The sequence below is a fragment of the Neovison vison genome, chromosome 3, assembly GCF_020171115.1.
Source record: "Neovison vison isolate M4711 chromosome 3, ASM_NN_V1, whole genome shotgun sequence".
NCBI lineage: Eukaryota > Metazoa > Chordata > Mammalia > Carnivora > Mustelidae > Neogale > Neogale vison.
The window spans coordinates 137,577,912-137,602,181 of NC_058093.1; the positions used below are offsets into that span (position 1 = coordinate 137,577,912).

The 24,270-nt window shown below is 34.1% G+C and overlaps 1 protein-coding gene across 5 annotated transcripts in view; it reads right to left on the minus strand.

The window, feature by feature from the left end:
- Positions 1-24,270, minus strand: part of RELCH (RAB11 binding and LisH domain, coiled-coil and HEAT repeat containing) — a 107,485-nt gene that overhangs the window by 21,337 nt on the left and 61,878 nt on the right. For 3 of the 5 annotated variants that reach the window (XM_044242861.1, XM_044242862.1, XM_044242859.1), the window contains 10 exons: positions 22,437-22,584; positions 17,861-18,017; positions 16,996-17,119; positions 15,049-15,097; positions 12,706-12,785; positions 10,867-10,973; positions 9,794-9,893; positions 4,797-4,879; positions 3,958-4,021; positions 2,416-2,554 (listed from right to left, as the gene is read on the minus strand). In XM_044242861.1, the coding sequence (XP_044098796.1) occupies positions 2,416-2,554; positions 3,958-4,021; positions 4,797-4,879; positions 9,794-9,893; positions 10,867-10,973; positions 12,706-12,785; positions 15,049-15,097; positions 16,996-17,119; positions 17,861-18,017; positions 22,437-22,584 (1,051 nt within the window). Of the gene's footprint in view, positions 1-2,415; positions 2,555-3,957; positions 4,022-4,222; positions 4,306-4,796; positions 4,880-9,793; positions 9,894-10,866; positions 10,974-12,705; positions 12,786-15,048; positions 15,098-16,995; positions 17,120-17,860; positions 18,018-22,436; positions 22,585-24,270 lie in introns of those variants that run through there. The other 2 variants (XM_044242860.1, XM_044242863.1) reach the window with 2 other exon arrangements.

A 24,270-nucleotide genomic window follows, 5' to 3' on the forward strand; every position in this document is an offset into this window, starting at 1 on the left:
CTCAATAACCATACTGCACAATAACCCCTTAAAGTTGCTTAACTAGAAAACAAATCTATTTAAGTTACTTCAAACTCTAGAGCCAATTAAAGGCTCTTGATCTAAGAGTCTCCTAAAGCTCAGAAGACAGACGAAAATTTACTACAGAATTCAACATTTCGTTACATACATAGTATCCTAGCTACCATATCTGTAGCAATTAATTTATTTAACTGATAACTCCTCAGATGAAAAAAATGGTTAAAAGATTTACTAACCAAGATATGCATAATTCTACAACTGACCTTCAGTGGGCAAAGAAAACAGGGAATGTATAACATAAGGTCATTGCAGAAGCCTTTTGCTTAAGGGCAGATTAGACAGAATCTACACTACAAACAAAATCAATCCATAGGACACTTTATAAAAATTGATTTCAATAAACTTCCCAAAAATATTTGGGGTAGATCCAACAGCCAAAGTAAAGGGAAACTTATCCTTTCTTTTTGTAAATGGTCTCAAAACTGAAATAAAGAACGTCTAAAAAAAAAAAACCCCAACTAATCTGAAATGTAAAATTGCCATGTTAGAAAATCTCCAGCATATGACTGAACATTTTCAGAGGGCTTTATAAAGTAAAAAAGCTGAAAAGAAACAACAACATAAGACTGAGTTGTGTTCCAAATAAAACCAATGGCCTCTGAAAAAAAATCAAGACCAAAACATCCTGTGATAATGAGGAGTTGGGAAAGAAAAAAAGTCCACTGGATTCTGTTCTCTAAGAAATAGAATGACGAATCTCTAAGAGATAAAATGTCAATCCAAGGAAGATACTACAACTCAACAATTCTCCGACCTTCTTGTAAACTCCTAAAAAGCAACGGTCTATAAATAAAGATGGATATCAGTATGGAATTCTTGTCAAGATGACTTCTACTCTACCACTAAATTATTAAGATAGTACATTAAAGTCCTCAGGGTAAAGTTTTAAAGTAAAACGAAAGCCACTGGGCAATAAGTACAAAAGAAAACAAAAGTTTTTTTGTCTTAAATGGGGGAAAAAAAAATCTGGTTGTACCAGAATGTGAAAGAAGATTGTGTTAAGACGTATCTGTGGGTATACATTAAATTGTAGAAGGCCGCAGGGATAACAAGTGGTTTATTACACCTATTCAAGCAGTGGAACATCTCTTGTCAATATTCCCAATATTCCCTTTATGAAAAGAAAACGTCTTTCTTCTCTGCGATGCATAAACATTTCTTTTGAATGTGCACAAGAAGGTTAGACCATGTTCTAGAGAGTTACTAACTTGACAACATGGGCACACACCAAAGTCTCATTGCCAACTTAGCCAATTCCTTGATCTGAAAGCCAGGACTTAAGTCTCTCCACTTCAGAACAATGACAGCCTCAACAAAGCTGGTCAAAGTACCTACAGTTTTTTACTAGAATTGCCTATAAATCTGATATTACAGTATGTGGAACTATCCCTATTGTTAGCTAAAATGCCAAATCTTTTCCTGTTAACTAATCGTGAAATATTGCTATTTTCTCATGTCATCAACATTACCCATTAAAAAATCATTTTGAGATTATGTTTCTGTAGCTCAGTAAGTGTTATGCCCTCGAAAGACCTTTTGGACAATGCTGTCCAATTCCTAACAATATTTTTTGTTGATGACACTTTACATTAAAAATACCAGGCCAGGTATGTAACAACTAGACTGTGCGAGAGTCCAATTTTGTTCTAGAAACCAAAATGACTTTAAGAAGCCAGAGTTGTGGTCCTCTCTAGGGCATGTCAAATTGCTAAAAATTAAAGGACTAAGGAAGTATAGCAGTGATAACTGACATATGCTTTTGGAGTAATAATTACTGGATACTTTGATGCCACTAAAAGAAATTCCCGTCATAAAGGCTGAGGCCTACAGTAAAAGAGATACTACAGAAACTAGAGAAAATGCTTTAGCAGATAATTATGCAAATCATTAGTAGATGAACAAGCTGTGCATTAAAACAAAATCATTGATCATAGCTGAATGGCATGGCAAGTGGAAGAAAAGCATATTTTTCTTAAGAACATGATTTAGAAACACATAAAAATTTCCTTAGAAATGAGAATTAAATAGTAAATTTTAAAATAGAACAAAGTATAGTATTTTGAAATGTAGTTATTTTAAAATATCTTAAAAATAACTTGAAATTGTTTATGAATTACTTTTCATGTGTTACAGCAATCAGTATATAGTATAAAAATTATCCTGCAATAGTATTACTGAACCGTTCACAATAGTCAAATTTGGTTCACTTTTAGCTTTCAGTATACGAAAGATAAAGTGGAGAAGGGCTTTAACATAGGACAAATCCTGAGAGAAGCTTCTGGCTTTGATCTTAAATTACAATTCAGGAAAAAAAGGTAGAAAAATGTAACTTACACTCATCTCGGAACCTCGGTTCTGCATTAGGCCCAACTCTACCAAATGTTTTTATGATCTCTGTATGCAAAGAATACTGGTCTTGGTACTGAGGATCTTCCAGAAAAGAAGCCAACTGCATTTTCACCCTTTCCAGCAACTTAAAATTGGATATTGTACAGTTATTTCACAGAATATTAAAAACAGAGTAGAGTTGTTACAGAGAATGTTATACATTAATCATGCTTGCAACACGGATTCAAATGATTTATATCAACATGACATGAAAAATTTGCAATTAAACAAGTACTTATTTAGTCTTTCGGCTCAGAAAGTTTTTATTTTTGTTTATGCTTGTTAATTCTTCTTTTTTTATTTTCTTGAAAATATAAATATTCCCTAAAAAACTGTAAAAACAAAAACGCCCACAATAGAGAAAAACATAAATTTATAATGATTTTGTATCTACATTTTAATTCTTAAAACCAATCACAGTGTAAATTACCCAATTATTCACCTTCTGAAAGCAGTGAGTCATTAATGACTTATATCTTACTCACATTTCCCTAAAAGACATTTTTATTTTAGGATTTAAGAACATGTTGAAATTCTGCCAAGACTGCAAGCTTTGCAGAATGACACTTTTTAATGTTGCTTCACAAGTGAAATGTATAAGGAAAAGATGGAAAACATCTCCCCCACAAAACTAAGTTGTTTAATTTGTTATTAAAAAATCTTTATGACAAAGGAACTTCATAAAATAGTGTTTCCTTTTTTGGGGGGAGTAAAATGTCTGTTTCCATTTAAGTGGCTATGTAATACATGCACAAATGATTTATTTTCTATCTGTAGAGTTTTTCATTTGTATAAGACATGTCCCGAACGAAATTCTGATACTAATTTTAAGAAGTGTCTTACAGTTCATGTTGCAGACAGAATGTAACAAACTTGAAATTAAATCACAAGATTCTAAATCAAAATACACTGTTAGGGAGAAAGAACTTGATAATCTCCTGAAGCAGGCCTAACAGAGGGCTGTCACAGTTCTATGCGCCGCAGTGACATGCTACCAGCCCACTAGACTTGCACCTTGGTATCAGTGACACAGTTATGAGAAAAGAGGTGCCCTCTAGCCTCCATTTATAAAACTGAAATAGGTCTGTGGTTCCTAAAGTTATCTGGCAAAATTGTCTTCAAATCTGTGCAAACTGGTAATCAGGAATTTATGTTGACTATCTAGAAGTCTACTGGAGAACAGAAGGCTTTCTGCTTCGAAGGTTATTCAAAACTGCAATACTCAGCTAAGCTTAAAATGGAACATCTAAGAGTTGGCTTATATTTAATTTTCTAATTGAGGAGGAAGATGGAGATTTCCTTAGGATATGAAGATATACTTTGGGTAAGGCTCTCATATTTTCCATACTGAGATATTCCTCTGGCCCATAACGAACTAAGAGATAAACTGAAAGGTATAATGCTCCCTGCCCCCTACCACTGGATGCACGGGTGTAAAGTATCATCACCTCAACAGTACACAGATAGTAAATTTCAATAATTTCCTACCTCTCTCTGAATAACTGTTTCCATAATAGTGCCAAAGGCCGGAATTGTGGCAATTCTGACAGAGCTGTTAGAATTAAAAAAGAAAGAAACTGAAACTTTCTTTGAGATGAAAAACTGATTATTAAAATGCATATCAAAGTAAGTACAAGGTAAATATACTGTATTAGTCTCTAGCAATGACAAATTAAATTAAAAAAAAGCAGACCAAGAAGAATGCTCAAAAAGACAGACAGGGTAACTTAAGGTCGCAGTCTGTGGAACTCACAATTCAGGATCACTGGACAAGGTAACAAGGGCCGGAGCAACCCGCTTGTCAACTAACGCTTCACTCATGCCTCGAAGAGTCAGCTGTAAACCAGTCAACATGCAATAAAAAATGGTTTGGTAAACTGGAATGAGAACTGGGTTAGCTGTGACTGAGGATGGGCAGGCAGACTCATTGGTCTTTCTTGGTTTAGTCACCACATGAGACATTAAAATGTTAAGCCTTTGGTTCATGCCACTATACTTACTGGTAACAACATGTTAGTGGGATTAACAGAGCATCCTTTCTTGGCTTGGAAGAAATAGTCCATCAGCATATTCTAAGTTTTGGAAATGTTTACTGAGAATGATTTTAATGTATTCTTTTCATGTATGGCCTCCAAATGTGATGGCTGACATTCAAAAAAGAGATACATGAACAGTATAATAAACTTTAAAATCAAGTGAATATAACCCAATATTATTATTTTAAAGAGATAAATATATTCTTTAATGGATTTAAAAGCTGATGGTTATTTCTTGACAGGCACATTTTGAAAGAGATGCTGAATGTAAAAGGCAGGGATGACACTTACATTTCAGGGTCACTGGAGAGAGTAATGAGAGCAGGAACAACCCTCTGAGCTACCAGAGTTTCATTCACCCCCTTCACCAACAGCTGATTGGTCAGCGTGGGGGGTATTCACAGGTGATGCATGGAAAGAGCAAACAGTGCCACGGGAAGAAGAAAGGAACAACCAAGAGAAAGAGAGAAACACAAAAGCAAAACCAAAATTAGAAGCTAAGCAAATATTGCTTCTAGAGTGCTTTATAAAGGCAGAGAATGCTTAGGAAGAGAATAAAGCTTAAATAGCCTAGCAGTCCACGAAAACAGAGTTTGTCACCAATTCAATGGCAGTTTGTACTTTTGGTCAAAGTATCCAGGCAATTTTTGTGTTCAATTAAATACAATTTTTTAAAAAAACCTTTTCTTTCTTTCTTTTTAAACTTAAAAAGAAGATACATACTGGATTCTATGGTTAAAATTGTTGAAGTATATCTGGTGTCATTTTGTTATGACCAACAAGGTACAAACTGGACTGTTTTTAAACCAAACTCAAATGGCCAGCAGACACCACTGAACTGCTCTGATTGTTCCATGGCAAGTCAACATAAAAATCCAGGACAATTCCCAACCTTTTACATTACACAGTTTTCTCTTTTGAGGTACAGAGACATAATGCAGCCTAAGTGGAAAGTACTACGTCTGGGAATTGGATCTGGGTTCAGACTCTACCTCTCCTCTTAGCCATGTGGCCTTAGACATGTTACATAATCTCTTGAAACTCAGTTTTCTCATCCGAATGTGGTGATATTGTTATTTATCTTAAAGGATCATTGTGCTACTAACTACACGTAATATACCTAAGGACTGCATCTGACAAAGATTATGCATTCAAGAAATGTGAGTTTAATTATTATGAGTAGTCCAAGATATAAGATTTCTGATGTATTTGAATGAAGAAATTATTAATTAAAAAATTGTTTTGGCCAGTCCAAGTTGTTAACATTTACAGTTATTTTACATTTCTCTAAAAGCTCAAATGAATAGGAAAAATATGATAAGCACAGTTGGACCAACCTATTTCTATGCTCTAATGATAAAATAATCCATTTAGCAACCAACCCTAAATATAGAAGAAGAGGACAACAATATTGGGGAGTATACATTTTGTTTTTAAAAGGGCGACATCCTAATCCTACATTCTCAATTTCAGAATTTAAAAAACAAATGAATCCTAAATGCTAATCAGTCTGTTCACCTTGTAGGAGATCTAGGCCTCATGGAAGATAGACGATGCCATGAATTTTTAGTAACAAAAACCTAACACTGTGTTCATGTTAACACATTCCCCCTATACACCATATCAGAGATAGCAGAACTCACTTTACATGGGATTCTTTATTTAATTCTTAATTCTATTTAACAACTGATTGACTTTAAGATCTACTTCCACATTCTGAAATAACTTTTATAAAAATACATAGATAATTAGGCTGGAATAAAATGACAAAAGAACTTTCGCTACCACCTTAAATATAGTTGTTGATATAGTAGATATCAAGTAGATATCAACTTGATATAGTAGATATCAAGCAGAAAGAAATAGTGGAAAGAAGTTCAAATACTGTTAAATAAAACTTTCTTCTCTGTACCACTTTATAAATAAGATAGCTTGGATTTGTATCAGTAAAGTGTATTTTAAAGTGTCTACTATCTTGTGCCAGCCAAAAAGCATTTAAAAAAAGGGGGGGGATAATCTAGGGGACAAGTTAATTTTTCATTACTCTGTAGTTTTAGGAGTAATTTCTTTATTAAGCTAGAAAAAAAAAAGGGAAAATTTAAGAGCTATCGCTTGTTATACATTTTACATACAATGTATTGTTTGACCTTTTTTTATTTTTACGATTTTATTTATTTACTTGAGAGCACAAGCAGGGGGAGTAGCAGAGGGAGAGGGAGAAGCTGGCTCCCCACTGAGCAGAGAGCCCCATACAGGGCTTGATCCCATGACCCTGAATGGCCTGAGCGGAGGCAGCTGCTTAATCAGTTGAGCTACCCAAGTGCCCCTCATTTGAACCTTAAACCTGGTGAGCCAAGTACAATGACTAATATCAGTGTTTTAACATATGAAGAAACGGAGTCTTGGGGAAGAAGTTAAGTAACCTGTCCAGGGTTTTGGAGACAATAGGCAGTTAGAGAACGGACTCAGCGACATGGGTCTCACAAGCCTCAGTTGTCTTTGAGCTGGCTACCGTTACGTGCTTAGCTAGTATGAGGAATCATTCCATGAAGTTCTTTTCTGCATCTTTTGGGAAATCCATTATGTCAAATGATAGTTTCCTTATAAATCAATTTCAATAACAATCTGTCACTTCAAAAAGCAACATACTACCTCTTATTTAACAATGATAGACTGAGTTTCCCCTTTTTGTCCTGCTGTCTGAAAACTTAAGAGCTGCATTTAGCATATAATTTCACTAAGTATCTCCTATTATGTCCTTGGTATATCCATTTCTTGCTTTCTTCTCAACAGTTTCTGGCCTCACATTAAAAATTTCTTTTGTTATAAATGTCCCGCTTTTTACGTTTTTATTTTGAATTAACTTGATTGGCAGGGGGAAGCAAGCACAATTGTAAATTATGAAGTATTAGTTTTAAAAAAACCTAATGAAACATACTTATTCTTTCAGTACGATTTTGTTCCAAAATTGTACAAAAAGGTAACTATTTCTTTTAAGATTTATTTATTTATTTTTAAAGATTTTATTTATTTATTTATTTATTTGACAGAGATCACAAGTAGGCAGAGAGGCAGGCAGAGAGAGAAGGGGAAGCAGACTCCCCGCCGAGCAGAGAGTCCCATGTGGGGTTTGATACAGGGACCCCGAGATCATGACCCAAGCTGAAGGCAGAGGCTTTAACTCACTAAGCTACCCAGGCGCCCCTATTTATTTATTTTAGAAAGAGAGAGCAAAGAGGGTGAGGGGCAGAGGGAGAGCAAGAAAGAAAATCCTTAAGCAGAGGCCCTGCTGAGGCTGGAGCCTGATTCGGGGTCCTATCCCAGGACCCTGACATCATGACCTAAGTTGCACTCAATCGACTGAGCCACCCAGGCTACCCCAAAAAACTAACTTCATTTTTTTCTACTGATTACTTTTACTGGCATGATCACTGAAAAATTTTTTATCATAAATGAGTTTGAAAAAATCCTGAAATAAATTTCTCAAATTTGACTCAGAAGTTCATAATCAATCTGAAAGAACACTGAAAATTGCTGGAGCACAGGTACCGCTTCCGACCCAGCACTGACTGCAACCGCAGAAACCAAAGCCAGGCAAAAGCCACATAGAAGAAATAAGACAGAAAAAAAAAAAAAAAATGGAGAGGATGTTTCATTTTATTTGCTTAAATTTTTTCATTTATATGGTATATTTTGCCAGTGCATACATAATTTGAAAAACAAATGGTTTAAGAGAAAGAAGTAGCTTTTAGGGTCTTAGAATAAAATCCTATGGGAAGAGTGTATTAAAGACAGTTCTTTATATAAAAGGATGCTTTTTTCTTTCATGGATGACTTTTTTCCCAGCATACTGAATAATCAAAATTATTTATACTCACAAGGAACTTTTATTACAGAGCAAACTGATTTTTTAAATTTGGCATTCAACTTGACAAAGAACACTTGAACATAGTTTTTTTTTTTTTTATCAAATATGTATAATAATGGAGGGACTAACATGGACAGAGGATATTCAACCTCCTTGGTAAGAATGGAATTTTCTTTAGATTTCACAAATCTATTTTCTGTATTTAAAAGTTTGCTTAGATACATATTTTAAACATACCAATGCTCTATTCTTCAAATGACAATTTATCTTAAATTGTGGAAAAATTCTGAAATTCAGGAAAAATTATCCAAAGGACTGAATTAACCAATTCTCTTTATGGAAATAAATGCTTTAAGATATTTTAAGAATCACATGCATATTAGGGATAATTTTAGCTTAGATAGATATATGTTCCCTAAACTATACGTTACTTTGTGAAATAGCATGATAAGAAAAAAAAATAATGTTAATGACAGTTAACATTTACTTAGTTTAATATGTGCCAGACACTGTTTTAAGGGCTTTACAAGTACAAATTGATTCCATATTAACAAAAATCTTTTGAGATGGACACTTATTATTATCATCTTCATTGTGTAGATGAGGAAACTAAGGCACAGAGAAGTCTGAACTTGCTGCTAAGTGGCAGAGACAGACACTGAACCCAGGCAGTCAGGCTCTATGGCAAGACTCAGTAGCAAAAAGGATAAGGAACACTCTGTATCAACTTCAGCCATCAAATATAACTTCTAGAGATAGAAATCAATCAATATAAAATAATCAAGTAGGTTATAAAATAGTTTCCCCTATGATGGCTATTTCAATTTTCAGAAGATAGGCATTTTAATTTTCATACTTAACTTGGGTTGGTGGCAATTTAAGAAAATCTAGTTAAACAGACTCTTTTAATAAGTCTATGGGCAGTTAATGTACAGGGATGTTATTCTAGATACGACATGTGAGAAAATAAGTAGAAGTAGTCAATAAAGTAAATATTTTCATATTTGCAATAACTGATTTTTTAATGTGATTAATGAATCCAACTATAATTTACAACTTTAAATATATCTTATATTGTTTTAGTTTATTTTAGTAGTTGTTTTATCTCTACAAATAGAAAAGTATAATCAGAAAGATTTATAAAGGATGGAAATTAAGTAAGATTTAAAAGAAAATATGAGAAATAGAACTGATAATAGAATAACATCCAAGGAACCAATAAGGCTAGAAAACATCCTTAAATATATCAAAGCTAAGTTTCTGCCCCATCACACAGTACACAACTAGATACTGTTTATTGCCAAAAAATACACATCAATGTAACATAGTATTCAAAACCTTTTTTAAAAAAACATTCCCTTCTCCTTCTTCCAAACAAAATCATTATAATCTGAACCGAGAGAAGTATTTATTTACATACCTCGAACATTCTAGCAGCAGTACATCTCACAAGTGCTGACGTATGGACAACACCATACCATAGAACAGTTAACAGTAACTCATGGTAGGCTGGATTTGCACTGAAAGAAAAAACTTGGTGTTAAAAGTGAGAGCCACAGTGCCTTACTGGTGTACTGAAAAATACTGTATTTATAAGTAATATTAATGACAAAAACATTGGCAAATCATATGAAATTACTCTGTGTAGGTTTAATAGGTTACATCCAAGATTCTTTAAAAAAGGAAGTCACCTCACAAAGCCACAAACTTTTAGCATATTCAGGAATTATAATTTTAGGTTCTACAAACATTGCAATTACGACAGAAATTTCAACTGTTTAATAGCATAGAAGTTAAAATTATTTAAAAAAAAAAAAAAGAAAAGAAAAATAAAATTTACCTAGGAGGAAAAAAAGATAGGGCACTGGACTAAGAGTCAGATGAGTAAGTTAAACCTCTGTGGAGCTTAATTTCTATATCTACAAAAATTGGGGAAGCAACGCATGTCCTTCTTTATGTCGTATGTTTACTGTAGGATCAAATCAGATCAAGTCAAATCATGTACAGGGAAGGATAAATTGACTGTGAAGCCTGTCTAAAGGTAAGACTGTATTGCTATTAAGGGCAGAGAAAAACTACAAGAGCAGCTGGATGATATGATTACGAGCAGGATTACGGAAATCAAAATGAACTGGCTTTTACTTGGGGCTCCTTTTTCAGTCTTGGAAAACTAAATTTTCTTCAAATCTGAACTTTATTTCTCCAACCACTTCCAAGAAAACATCTGTAGTCTTTCCCCATTCTTTTATTATAATGTATTGATTACAAAATATTAAGAATGTACAAATAAGCAAAACCAGAAACCAAAAAAAAACACAAAAAAACAAAAACAAAAACCAAAAAAAACCCCCCAAAAACCCTTAGGCCTCAAAACCCAAAAGATTTGGTGTGTATGCCAATATTTTTAGACTCAAATTGTGTATTCCATAAATCCAATTTAAAAAACTTTATATGAGTTTAAAAAAAACAACAACTATAAGCTATTATTTTTACCCCAGTTCCACAAAAGAAGCCTTCAGGCTATCAAGAGGAGCATGAGATAATGAAAGCAGGGTCATTACATCTTCTAAGAATCCGACTAACAGTTTTCGGTCTTCTTCCTACAGAGGAAAAAGACTGATAATGAATTTCTAACCAAGTAAGTAGAACTAAAATAATAATTTACTACCAAAATTAGAAAATTTCATCAAATATGGGGAAATATCCAGTCTTAGAAGCATTTTAATTAAAGCTATTTATTCAGCATATCTATGACCCCAATGGTATGAGGACAAAGACTATCCTGATTCATAGATTTAGACCTGTGCTGTCCAATATGGTAGCCACTCACCACATGTGATTATTTAAAAATTTAAATTTAGATTAAAAATTAAGTACAATAAGGGTGCCTCGGTGGCTCAGTCGTTATACATCTCCTTCAGCTCCTGTCATGATCCTAGGGTCCCGAGATCAAGCCCCACATTGCGCTCTCTGCTCAGTAGGGAGCCTCCTTTCCTCCTCCCTCTCCCCCTGCTTATGTTCCCTCTCTCATTGTCTCTCTCTGTCAAATGAATAAATAAATCTTTTTAAAAAATTAAGTATAATAAAAGATTCAGTTCCTTAGCACTATTCAAGTGCTTAATAGCCACATGTGGCTAGTGTCTTCCTTATTGGACAGCGCTGATACAGAATGTGTCTGCTGTTGCAAAAAATTTTATAAGACAGTCCTGGTTTAGAACATAATAAGGCATATTTTAAAATTAAAATTAATTTTTACCAACTTCAGTTCTCATTAATTTTGACACTAAATACTTAAATACAGACTAGTAAAAGTTATCCCTTTAACAGAAAATCCATTTCCTAAAAATTATCTTTGCAATGTATTAGTGGTAAGAAGCTAAATGCTTGTTGAAATATAGACTACTGTGTTTTTAAAAGACTATATTTTGAAATTGTAAGATCGCTCAAACCTGTTTTTGGAGGAAGAGTACAATAAATATGAATTGTTTTACTTTGAATTCAAAGGACAAAAGGAAACCTTAGGTATTAATAGGGGAAAACTCAGCAAAAAAGGCCTTCCTTTTTGATTCTTACACTCTGATTTCTATTTATTAAAAAAAATTGTTTTTTTACAGTAATCTCTACAACCAATGTGGGACTCTAACTCATGACCCTTAGATCAAGAGTCACATGCTGTACTGACTGAGCCAGTCAGGTGCCCCTCACAATCTAATCTCTAATGCTTTATCCTGAATCTATACTTTCACCTTACTGGTGAGACTGACTCACACTTAAAAATGACTGATAAACATTAATACAACATAATACTATTTCCTTAAAATAAGGTTAAGTAGAGTGTGGTGGTCTGTTATACTGTGACCTGCAATGAACCACATCTCCTGATTCACGTCCTTGTTTAGTTCCCTCCTCTTCTATTTGGGCTGGGGTATAACTTGCTATAATCAGGAGACAGCAACAGAAGTGATGCGCTGATTCTAGGCCTAAGCCTTAGCCTAGTAGATGCTGCTTTTGCGCTCTTAGGAGCCCTGAGCCACCATGTATTAGGTCTGGCTCCGCTGCTCTAGAAGTCCCGTGGGAAGAGAGAAACCCTAAGACTGAAGAAGAGAGAAGAGAGAAACACGGAGACTGAAGCTTGGTCACCCTAGCTGAGGTGACTTATTCAAATATGCTCTCCACTAATAAATTACTTACTGAATAAGACAAATATTTAAATTTTGTTTTCCTTTACGGGTACCACTTTTATTTATACATACATTAAAAAGGCATAATGTTAAGTATCTTTCTAAACAGAAAGTGCTTTTACATTTTCTAGTCAAAGAATTTTTCCCTTACCTGAATATAACATGTAAGGACTCCTGTTGCATAAATGGGGACAGTAGCTTTAGTGAGGACCCCATTTCCTGCTGAGGAATCTAAAATCATTAAAATAATTTTAAAAATCTGAGCATATTTTAAATGTAAAGCAAAAAGTCACAATACAAATTATACTTAAAATTCCAACTGGATAGAAGGTTTACACATAAATATTATCATTACTTAGAAAATGATTTTGATTAAAACATATATCCATTGGTGGTTGTAAAAATACAACTTAGTACTTTTTATAAAGCCATTAGCATAAACATTTTTGGTAGATGGAAAAGAACTTTAATAACCAAAATGAGATGCTGTACTTCCACTTCCATACTCAGAAGTCCACGCTTTCTTGAAGTCTCCCAAGTGCCAATTGATAAAATCAGGTTTTCTTAAATTTTTATACTTTCAATTTACAGTAAAACTTAAAGGCACTTAGGTAAAAGGCACCTATGTATGTATTATTTATCTGCTTCTAGATATGAGATACTACCTAGTTTCCTAGGACCAGTCTAGTTCCAGAGCACCTCCTCCATTTTCTATAGCGATTTTCAGCCAGATAACCCTGATTATTTCCAATGGGAAAATTCAGGCTAAGTAAAGCGGTAGAAGAAAGCGTTTAACCCTAGGAGAGTACCCTGCAACTATTTTAAGAGAAGATAAAATCACCTGTAGATACTTCCAAAAAAGCATTTCTAGAGATGGTGTGACATTATTTGTTGTACCAACATCTCTTGCTTATTGTTCCTTAGGCACTATTTTAAGTCCTTTAGATTTGCTTTTACATACTCCCAAATTATTTATTACATTTTTCTTTTTTTATATTGCTCCAAATTCTTTTCAGAAAGTAGTACATAGTACATAAAGAAATTTAACTAACTGCCCTGAAAGAATTATAACAAAAAAGAAAGTTCCATTTTCACATCAATTAGTATTTGAGGTTTGCTTATTCTCTTAATAAGATTAATTTTTTTTCCTTAGGGGTAATACTGATATGCTATTTGAGAGTTAAATCTGAGGTTAGGAACACTGGTCTAAATTGGATTCAGAGATACAGACTGTATACAGAGGGATTAATAATCTCTTCCTACATGAATAGCTAACATTCAGAGATAACTGAATAATTCTAAAAGCTGTCAGTTTCTAAAATATGTAAATATTCTTCACTAATTTATCATCAGAATTAATAACTGAACAGATAATACCAACTACTAGGCATTCCAAACATCAATCCTTTTAAAAAAATACAAATTTTGGGAAGCATCTGTCAAAAAAAAAATCTTATGTTTTATTTTTCTCTCTGAGGACAGCCCAAGGTGGAGTTTTATAGATCACTCAAACCAAATCACTAAGGCAGGACTGAACTGAGATAAGAATTATCTATCTATCCCAAATCAACCAAGCTCAAAAAAAAAAAAGAGGGAGTCTGTACATTATCCCTTCTAACATTTTTCAATTCTTAGGAACTAGAAAAATACACAGGGACATAAGATCCATTAAGAAATGAGTTCTTAGGCCAATGGTGCGATAACTAGACTTCTTCTTTTTTTTTTTTCAATTTATTTATTTTCAGAAAAACAGTATTCATTATTTTTTCACCACACCCAGTGCTCCATGCAATCCGTGCCCTCTTTAATACCCACCACCTGGTACCCCAACCTCCCACCGCCCCCCCCGCCACGTCCAACCCCTCAGATTGTTTTTCAGAGTCCATAGTCTCTCGTGGTTCACCTCCCCTTCCAATTTACCCCAACTCCCTTCTCCTCTCTAACACCCCTTGTCCTCCATGCTATTTGTTATGCTCCACAAATAAGTGAAACCATATGATAATTGACTCTCTCTGCTTGACTTATAACTAGACTTCTTAAGACAGATGAGTGAAAACTATCAACAGAGAGGCTAGAACTCCCCATTCAAGCATGTAGTTTCATTTTAAGAATGTTTATGCATACCATACATTCTCTTCCACTATATTTGTTTTAATTTTAAAAGCTTTAATTATGATGTAGAGGCCCTTTATTTTATAATTTTCAGTATCTTGAATATACCACTTCAAACCTGAGTTTGAGAAACTCAGCCTTAGGTCAGTTTAATTACAAAGAAGGTAGATATTTGTAATCAAATTAGCAAAGATTAATCTCACCACAATCTCACAGGGAAGAGATTAGATGTGACACAGCTGTAAAACCAAGAAACAATTTTCCTTTTCACGTATACTTTCACGTGTACTTGCTAGTTTACAATGTGCATATAACAAATACAGTATTTTTCCAGAGTGAAGCAATTCAATTGTTTTTAAAAAAGTAATAACAATGAACCTACCAATGTTTTCTTCAGACAGTCTTAAAATCTCCTGGAACTGAGGTTTTACCTAAGCAAGCCAAAGAAAATACAAAATTTTAGATCCAATGCATCAACTGATGATTAAATTAAGTAAAATGTTTACTACTATTGCTACTATTTATTTGCTTTGCTTTATAGACTATTAGAGTGGTTAAGAAATATAACAATTTCTAAGAGGCTTAGAATAAAATAAAAGGCAAGTTACTGAAAACAACACCTTTAGAGAAAAAGTATTTTCAAAATCAATTCAAGTCAGTAAGTTATTCTCTAGGGCCTTTGGTTTCCTTCACTAAATTAAGATAATTGCCAAGATGATTTTCAGTGCTTGAAATAGATACCTCCTAAAACTGAACTTGATGATAGAAAGATTACTTAGGTAAATATTACTATATGATTAGATTTATTTTTTAAACATTTGCTTATTTAAAAGGAATGAAAAGGAAATTCCATTCATTTAATGTATTCAATAAGTAATATATTCAGCATTTAATATCAATCTGCCTAGATTTTAACTTTCTTAAAATATAAATTTAAACATCAAATACAGAATTTAATTATAATTTTTAAGTTAGAGTAAATGCTTATTTCAGTTTTTTTGTTAACATTATCACAAATTTCAGATTTCAGGCCACTGAAGCCAACCACTTAACTGCTAAATGCTAAAGCAGACTCCTACTTACTTCTTTTTCTTCTCTCCTTTTTTAAATAATAAATAGCCACTTCTTTCAGAGTTGTCAAACAATTTGCTTGCCAAAGTTGACAACCATAAGATCAAATTATATTTAACAATTAGATGTTAGTGAAAAACGTGAAATGATCCTGTTTCTTCTACAGTGGCATCAAGGTCTGGTGTTTGCTCTCCTATCAGCAGGTCAGCATAGTAACTTACACACTCAACTTAAGCTGAGGTGAAGCCCCTGTTAAAAGATTAATCTACAGAATCATAGAACAAAGACACTGAAGTGATTTTTTATTTCACACACAGAAGTGACTTGATTTCACACAGGCCCAAACAACTTAATTATTTATTATGGGTCACAAACATAATAATGTTATAACCCATTTTCTGAATTTTGTCCAGTCTGCTATACCAAACTACTTTACTTTAAATATTTCAGTAACTACAGAGTAAAGTAACAGTTAGTAGTAAAGAGCTGCACAAAATTCTTACCTTTTAAACATCTTGTTTAGCATTTGATTATAGCAACTGTATCTTTCAATGTTTTTATCAGGTCTCTCAAGAACTGGCTTAATAATATGCCAGCAAGACAAATGGATTAAAGAGGAAATTGGGATCTAAGGACATTCCGGTTTTAATTGTCTAAAACTATAAAATAATCTGGATGTGCAAATGTGCCAAACAATACTGCTGGCAGTGACTGAAAGATGCAGCATTAACCTCAAGTGTCCCTGCTATTCTAAGAGCTGGATCCTTGCAGCAAGTCCTCTGTAGAAGCTACTTTGGTTCCACCATCGCCTGGAGTTTTGACCAAAGTGTGCTGAGGGAACAGTCACCCCCCTGAATCTGGGGTAGATGGTAAAACAGGAGGAGCACATCAAAGAATTGCAGTTGAGTTCCCTAACTGATACCTATGCTGGAAATCTTCAAGATATCTACAGTGAGTAGATCTTATATTCAAATCTGGATATAAACTAAGTTCAGGCTAAATATCTGAAAACCAGTAAAGATGAGAATACTAAATCATCTGAAAGTAAAGATGAGAATACTAAATCATCTGTAAACCAGTAAAGATGAGAATACTACTGACTAGAGTTTTCTTTTACTATCACATTTTTCTAAGATATTAAAAGATAATTAGGCTAAAGGAAGGGCTCATGCTTTTATTTACTCTGTTACAGCATTAATTAACACATTACATTTCTGTATCTCTTGCACATAAGAAAACATGGAATACAAGTTTTTACCTTAGTGTTTGTAAAAATTTTGCCAAATGTCCGGCAAAGGCGCCAGAAAAATCTGGAGAATTCATGGACACAGGCAGTTGAAGTAACATTAATTTTGCCAACTATTTCTATAAGTTGTGGCAACCTAAATGTGAAAGGAAAGAAAAATAGGCAGGGGATACATATAAATTTCTGTTTCCTTGCTAATTTCTGAAACAATGCAAATCTAACAACCTCTTGTTTTGCTTTTGTTTTCTTTTTTTTTTTTTTCTATGCCCAGCATGGAGCCCAACATGGAGCTTGAACTCACAGCCCTGAGATCAAGACCTAAGGCTGAGATCCAGACCTAACTGAGCCAACCAGGCACCCACTGATTTGCTTTTCATAGTCAGCAAACTTGCAAATCAAAGGAGTAGTCTGAGATGCTTTGGAGGGTTTTAAGCTTATATTCTGTTCTATAAACTGCTTCTATATTTTTACTGCTTGCCATAAAATATAGGAACCTTAATGGTAGCGTTCTAACTATGAAGCTGAGACATAAATTACTGGATTTGATGCTTCACATAAAAGCTTGGCAAACGTGGCATCCATTTTAGCTTCAATAATGAGAATCTGGATGTAGTTTAAAATCCATCACCCCTATTAACAACAACAAGGCAGCAGATAGGTCATTCTGACATAGTTCAGCAGCACTATTTGCATAGAAAATAACTACATATCCAGTAGTATAAATCTCTTCTCCGAAAGAAGTTTATCACAGATAATGCCAATTATGTTAAGTTATATTTTTTATATTTTGTCCCTCAGTGCCAAGGCTAAACACAGTGAGCTATCTTCCATTCAACTGACAGAGGTGTATGAAATGAAAAGGGAGGCAGGAACTTACAACTGATTGACAACCCATAGTAAAGTCTCCCAGCCGGTTGTCCCCTCATGTTCTAGCTGGTAATCATAAAGTTGTAGTAGCACTGCCAATTGCTCACGACTTCCGATTATTGTAGATACATCTTGAAGAGGCGACATAGGCCGAGGGAACCTAGTCACTATAAATAATAGAAACAAAATAAATCATGTGAAAATGACCATCTGTGAAATTAACTGTTCTGTCCAAAGGAAACTAAGATTCTGCCTCCTGATATTACCTTATTATAAACTTTATCTTTTTTTGTTTTTATCTTATTTTTGTTTTTTTAATAATTTATTTTTATTTTTTAAATAAACATATCATGTATTATTAGCCCCAGGGGTATCTGTCTGTGAATCGCCAGGTTTACACACTTCACAGCACTCACCATAGCACATACCCTCCCCAATGTCCATAAAAACTTTACCTTTTTTAAGGAAAAAAAATGAAACAAATTCTTGTCACATGTGAATGAGTTAAACAAATCTCAAAAATTAAGATTTCATGAAACTAAATAGTTAATAAGCAAATACTGTAATGACATAGTTTGCTAATGAAGAGTAAAATTTCATTTAGGTTAAATTAAAATTGGCCCAAAGATGTCGGACAAAATTGAATTCAATTAAAAAAAACAAGAAATACTTGTTAAATCTACCAGATTGTTTATAACTATGAAATAGTAAATATGACAAATATGATTCCTTTAGGCAGTAAGCAACTAATAGATTAATACTGGGGAAATAATGAATACCAGAGAATAGTGACATAAAATACATTAAAGCTTGAGCTGAACAGGTTTCTTACATAGTTAATCTCGAATATTAAATACTTAATTTAAAAAATTTCCATAGTTTGAGAAATATTAGCTTAATATAAAGTATAAAAACCAGTGACCAGAAAGATAAGGCAAAATACACTATAAATATTATAACCAGGGAGGGTCCCAAGAATATTCGTTAAAAATTTGGGGGGAAAACTGAAGAACTTATAAAATTATGTAAATAAAACATGAAGCTATAACCAACATATTTTAAATTTGTAAACATAATCAATAAAATTTATGATCTTACAGATCCTAATAGATCCCAAGTTATTAAGAGAACACTTTTTGATGGCTATTAAATGAATAATGCATGCCAACACCTCATTCACTGTTAGAAACTCCTGTATAGTGATTAATATCCTAAAAAGACACAAATATACAGAATTGTCTCAAACATATTAATGGCTTAATAATTATTATTAAACTTAAGAAAACATGAAATACACATAATTTTTTAAAAGGCTCAAAGACAAAATTAAGATGTTATTATCTTTTTATGCTGCCCAAGGCTTTTAACAATATGTTAAGGACAGATCAGATAAAGGTCATCCCTTGCTAGCCAGACTCTCCTATTTGTTGTTTTTGTTTTTCTTTTCCCCAAAGATTTTATTTATTTATTTGACAGAGAGAGAGAGAGATCACAAGCAGGCAGAGCACCAGGTGGGGGTAGGGTGGCAGCAGGCTCCCCACTGAGCAGAGAGCCCAATGCGGGGCTCGATCCCAGGACAGTGAGATCATGACCTGAGCTGAAGGCAGAGGCTTAACCCACTGAGCTACCCAGGTGCCCCTGGACTCTCCTATTTGTTATCCTAATATACCAACCAACAAATACATGAGTTTGGGTAATATGGTATTTCTCACTATCTGGAGTTTCTGCTGGAATTCTCACTGTATCTCAACCCATGAGTCATACAAATATGAATTGTGAGGGATATTTGTACTTCATATAGAAATATATCATGTCAAAGCATATCTGATATAATTCAAACAGGATTATATCATATTTGTAACAGTCTGCTATACTATGATAGAATTAATGTTATTTCTTCAAAAACACTAACAAATTATTGAAAAATAATCGAACCGTTTATTTATTTATTTATTTGACAGAGAGAAAGAGAGAGAGCACAGGTAGGCAGAGAGGTAGGCAGAGGGGTAGGCAGAGGGAGAGGGAGAAGCAGGCTCCTCGCCAAGCAGGGAGCCGGTTGCGGGGCTCGATCCCAAGACCCTGGAATCATGACCGGAGCCGAAGGCAGACTTTTAACCACTGAGCCACCCAGGCGCCCCTAATCGAACAGTTTAAAGTAAAATAGATACATCAAAATTAATTATAGGGAGAGTGAGGTCTAAAAAGATTTAAAGGTAGGTCCAACAGAAGCAAAATAATGTCAAGAAATAAGCAATTACTTGAATAACTCAGTTATTATAGGTAAGTAATCAGAATGGTTCAAGAGTCTCAAAACAGGATTCTGGTTTTTGTTTTTGTTTTTTTTTTAAGGATTTTATTTATTTATTTGACAGAGAGAAATCACAAGTAGGCAGAGAGGCAGGCGAGAGAGAGGAAGGGAAGCAGGCCCCCAGCTGAGCAGAGAGACCTATGCGGGACTCCATCCCAGGACCCTGAGATTATGACCTGAGCCAAAGGCAGAGGCTTAACCCACTGAGCCATCCAGGAGCCCAACATGATTCTGTTTTAGAGAACTTTTTAAAATATGAGTATCTAACTTATAACAATATAGAAAGGTCCCCAGAATGGCATTTTAATAGACTGGCAAAATACCAGCATTTTATTGTCAATAAAATAACCACAATTATCCAGCAACCTAACAGTTGTTAATATGTTTTCCTCTCACTAGAATATAAGTTCAATGGTGGCAGAAAGTTGTGTCTATTTTATTCATGAATGATCCAAAGTGTTTAAAATAGTGCCTGACATAAAGATTAGCTAATGCTGTAGAGTAAACTGGTAAGAAAAATATTTGTGTGGGTTAAAAAGAAAAGATTATTTTTGGTCTGAAGACATAATCACAAGCAAAGTTCACATAAATGATAGAAGAAATATGTTCAGGATGTTAAAGCACTTGTTTTGACAATTTTCATCTACTCTCCAGCACCTGGCTGGCAAAAGGAAACATTGAAGAGTCATTTGTTAAATACATGAAGGAAAGGATGATAGCAAATGTTATAGGTTGAACTATGTATGTATCCCCCTGACCCCCACAAAATTCCTATGAAGTTCTAATCCCTAGAATCTCAGAATATGACCTTATTTGGAAATAGTATTGTTGCAGATATAATTAGATAAGATAAAGTCATACTGGAGTCTGGTGCCTTTAGTCCAATATGACTGATCTTATAAAAGGGGAGAATTTGGACATAGAGACAGACACACACAGAGGAAGCATGGAGGAAGGAAGCATGGAAGCATGGAAATGAAGGCAGAGATCAGGGTGATGGCATCTATACGCAAAAGAATGACCAAGACTGCCAGCAAGCCATCAGAAGCAAGGAGAGAGGCATGGACCAACTTCTTCCTCAGAGCCATCAGAAGGAACCAACCCTGCTGACAAATTGATCTGAAACCTCTAGCTTTTAGAACTTCAAGACAATAAATTTCAGTTTGTGGTATTTTGCTACTGCAGCCTTAGCAAACCAATATGGCAAGACAGAAAAAGAAAGATGGAATTAGAAGTAGGAAAGCCCCTAGGCAGACAAGGAACCTTAATACATGAAGGAGCAGAACCCGAAGCAGACAGCTGTGAATGCTTTAGGAAGGCCTTTCTTAATAGTCTGAATTTTTCTTCTCCTCAATAATATTTTGAAATGTTAAATTAACTCTACTCCATCCATTCTCAATTTTTCCAGTAAAATAGACATTCAATGATTCGTGTATTCTTGGGACATAGCTTCATATCCCGAAGATTAAAGGTAGCCCACAGTTTACATGAAAACTGCAATTCTTAAAAACATTAAGTGTCTGTTGATATTCTCAGTGTTATTCTTTTGTCTATCAGAAGCCAGTCAGAGACATGGACAATTTCATAAATCTGAAGATGTTGCAAAGGGATCTCCTACAAAGTAATAGCTGGTCTATAGCCACTTTTTATCCTGGGGGTTGGGTGCAGTGGGGTTACTAAGTGCCATGGGTCAAAGGTCACTTACTAGTTAGGTGGACACTGAGAGGAGACCGGCTTTTGCTATGAATGTCACAATTTCTGAAACTAAGATATATTCCTTCTTTGGAGAAAAAAAAAGAATCTGCTACAAATGCTTATATTTCTATCAAGGACAAGGAGAAAAGAGTAATTAAATTTACCTTCCCCTACTGAAAGTAAGATGAAACAGACGGGGCAGAAAAAAATATAAAGAAAGTGGAAATGATAAGCTTCATAAAGTGGCACTAGTAACTGTTCAGTGATCTTTTCATTGATTCAGCTCTATTAATGAAAGAAAACTTACTTCAGCCACTGGAAAAAAGGTTATAAAAAGACTATAGGTTAGGATTGGAATGAAAGTACAAATATTATAAAATAATACCATGAGGCTTTTTCATAAAAGATGAAGCCACAGTTTAACTTAGCTATCATACAATCTATGACCACGAGATTCCACACATGTATTTTAATAATCATGCTGTCATATAAAGTGATTTTTAGAAGTTTAAATAAAAACAATTCTTTGGGAAGCTAAGCTGCTAATGTTCTACATCTTCCTTTCATAATTTAAGTTCAGTACCTTCTATCTGTGGCACTTCACCATGAAGCTTGGCTTTGCTGGAGAAAGGTGCATTCTGTAGCACTAATGCAAAGAGAGATGGGATCAAGGACTGCAAAGCAGAAAGATACATGTGGAGCTTATGTTCATCCAGCCCGTGCTCTCCTTCCTGAAACATAAGGAGGTGGAAGCTAGTTTTAGTTTTCTGAAATTAGGTATTTATAATGCTCTTCCTTTCTGTGGCTATGAATAAAACATTTAAAGATCTGTATGGTAGACTCATAGCATAGCACCTAACGGAGATGTCCATGAATCTTTTCTTAATTTCTTTTTTTTTTTTTCTTAATTTCTCTAAGTACATGAAAATGTGAAGAAGCACTAAGGCACTATAAAAGTAATATAATTTTTTTATATGGAACACTTTACGGTGGACATCAGTCATTTCCATTTGTATGAAACTTCTTTTATGGGGATTTTTTTCTTTTAAGAGGATCTTATCCTTTGAAATTTTATAAGTCGGAATAAAGAAATTAAAGTGAGCCCCATGAATCATTTTAAACGTTAAACGGGTAAACCAGCAGCAGTGCTTGCTACTTTCCTTCAACTTCCAATCTTTTACAGATTTGGTGTCTATATTTGCCAGCACTGAAAGCATTTTAAAATAATTCAAAGCACAGATGAAATGTAGGAGAAAAAACTTCAAAAGGAAACAAAAGAAAGAGAAAACAGAAAGAAAAAAAAGAGTAAAAGGATCAGTATGGAGCACAGAAACCAAATGTTAAAGTAGAAAATAGAATCATTAGAGACAAAAGTGTTTACTGCTATTCAAATCCACTTGAGATGTCATTACTATGCTGTAAAATAACAACTGTGCTAGAAATACCGGACACATGAGTTACATACCATCAACTTCTAAATTAGTTAATCTCTTCATGGAAGAATTACCTATGCTGAATACTACAGATATGTTTAACAGCAAAATGGAATTAACCATGTTATGAAATGGAAAAAGAAAAACAAAGGTATGGATAATTTTCAAGTAGAAGGAAAGCAAACATTAAAAAAAGTGCTTTAAAAAATTTCCTAGGTTTCATAAAAAGATATACTTCAGTCTAGTTATCCATAGTTTTTTAATACCCATTTTTAAATTTACAGAAAAAACAGCTCAATTTTTAAAAATTAAATAAATATGTGTGGATACATCTAAGGCTGTCTACAGAGTAGTTACAAGGCAAGAGCCTTATAGATTCTTTAAAATCTGGGGGTAGAACGGTAAGAGTTTGTTATCAGTGACCCAAACCTGTCATTTAACGGCTGTAAGACCTTGGGCAGGTTCCCTAAATGCTCAGTTTCCACACCAAAACCAAAATACAATTCAAAGACTTGTAAGAATGAAATAATAATGTTTTATTTATAAGGTATTTACTCAAATGCACATTAGAGCCATTAAAGAAACATTAGTTTTTCTTCTAGACCCTAAAAGGGACCTCTAGTATAAAAATTAGATCAAGAAGTTACTATCTTTTTTTCAACTTTTCTTCCTTTCTTTTACTCGGTTAAAAAAAGTGTTTAATGAACTACTGCGGTGAGGGAAACACAGTTAAAGTATTTGACAACGTGTAAGAAAGCTTTAGAGACTAGTATTTGAGTCAGCTCTGCCTTCCGGGAACTGGAGCTGATACATTACCCAAAATCTTTAAATCTTCAGAAGAGACAAGGCAGAGCTAGCTTTCTCAATAATGTACAAGTGAGTTCCACAAAGGTGCTACTTCATTTCCTTTTTCACCTGGCTTTTGCAAAGCAGAACTTCCTCAAATCTCTCTTGGCTTCACTCCAATAAAAATCTTTAACTGGT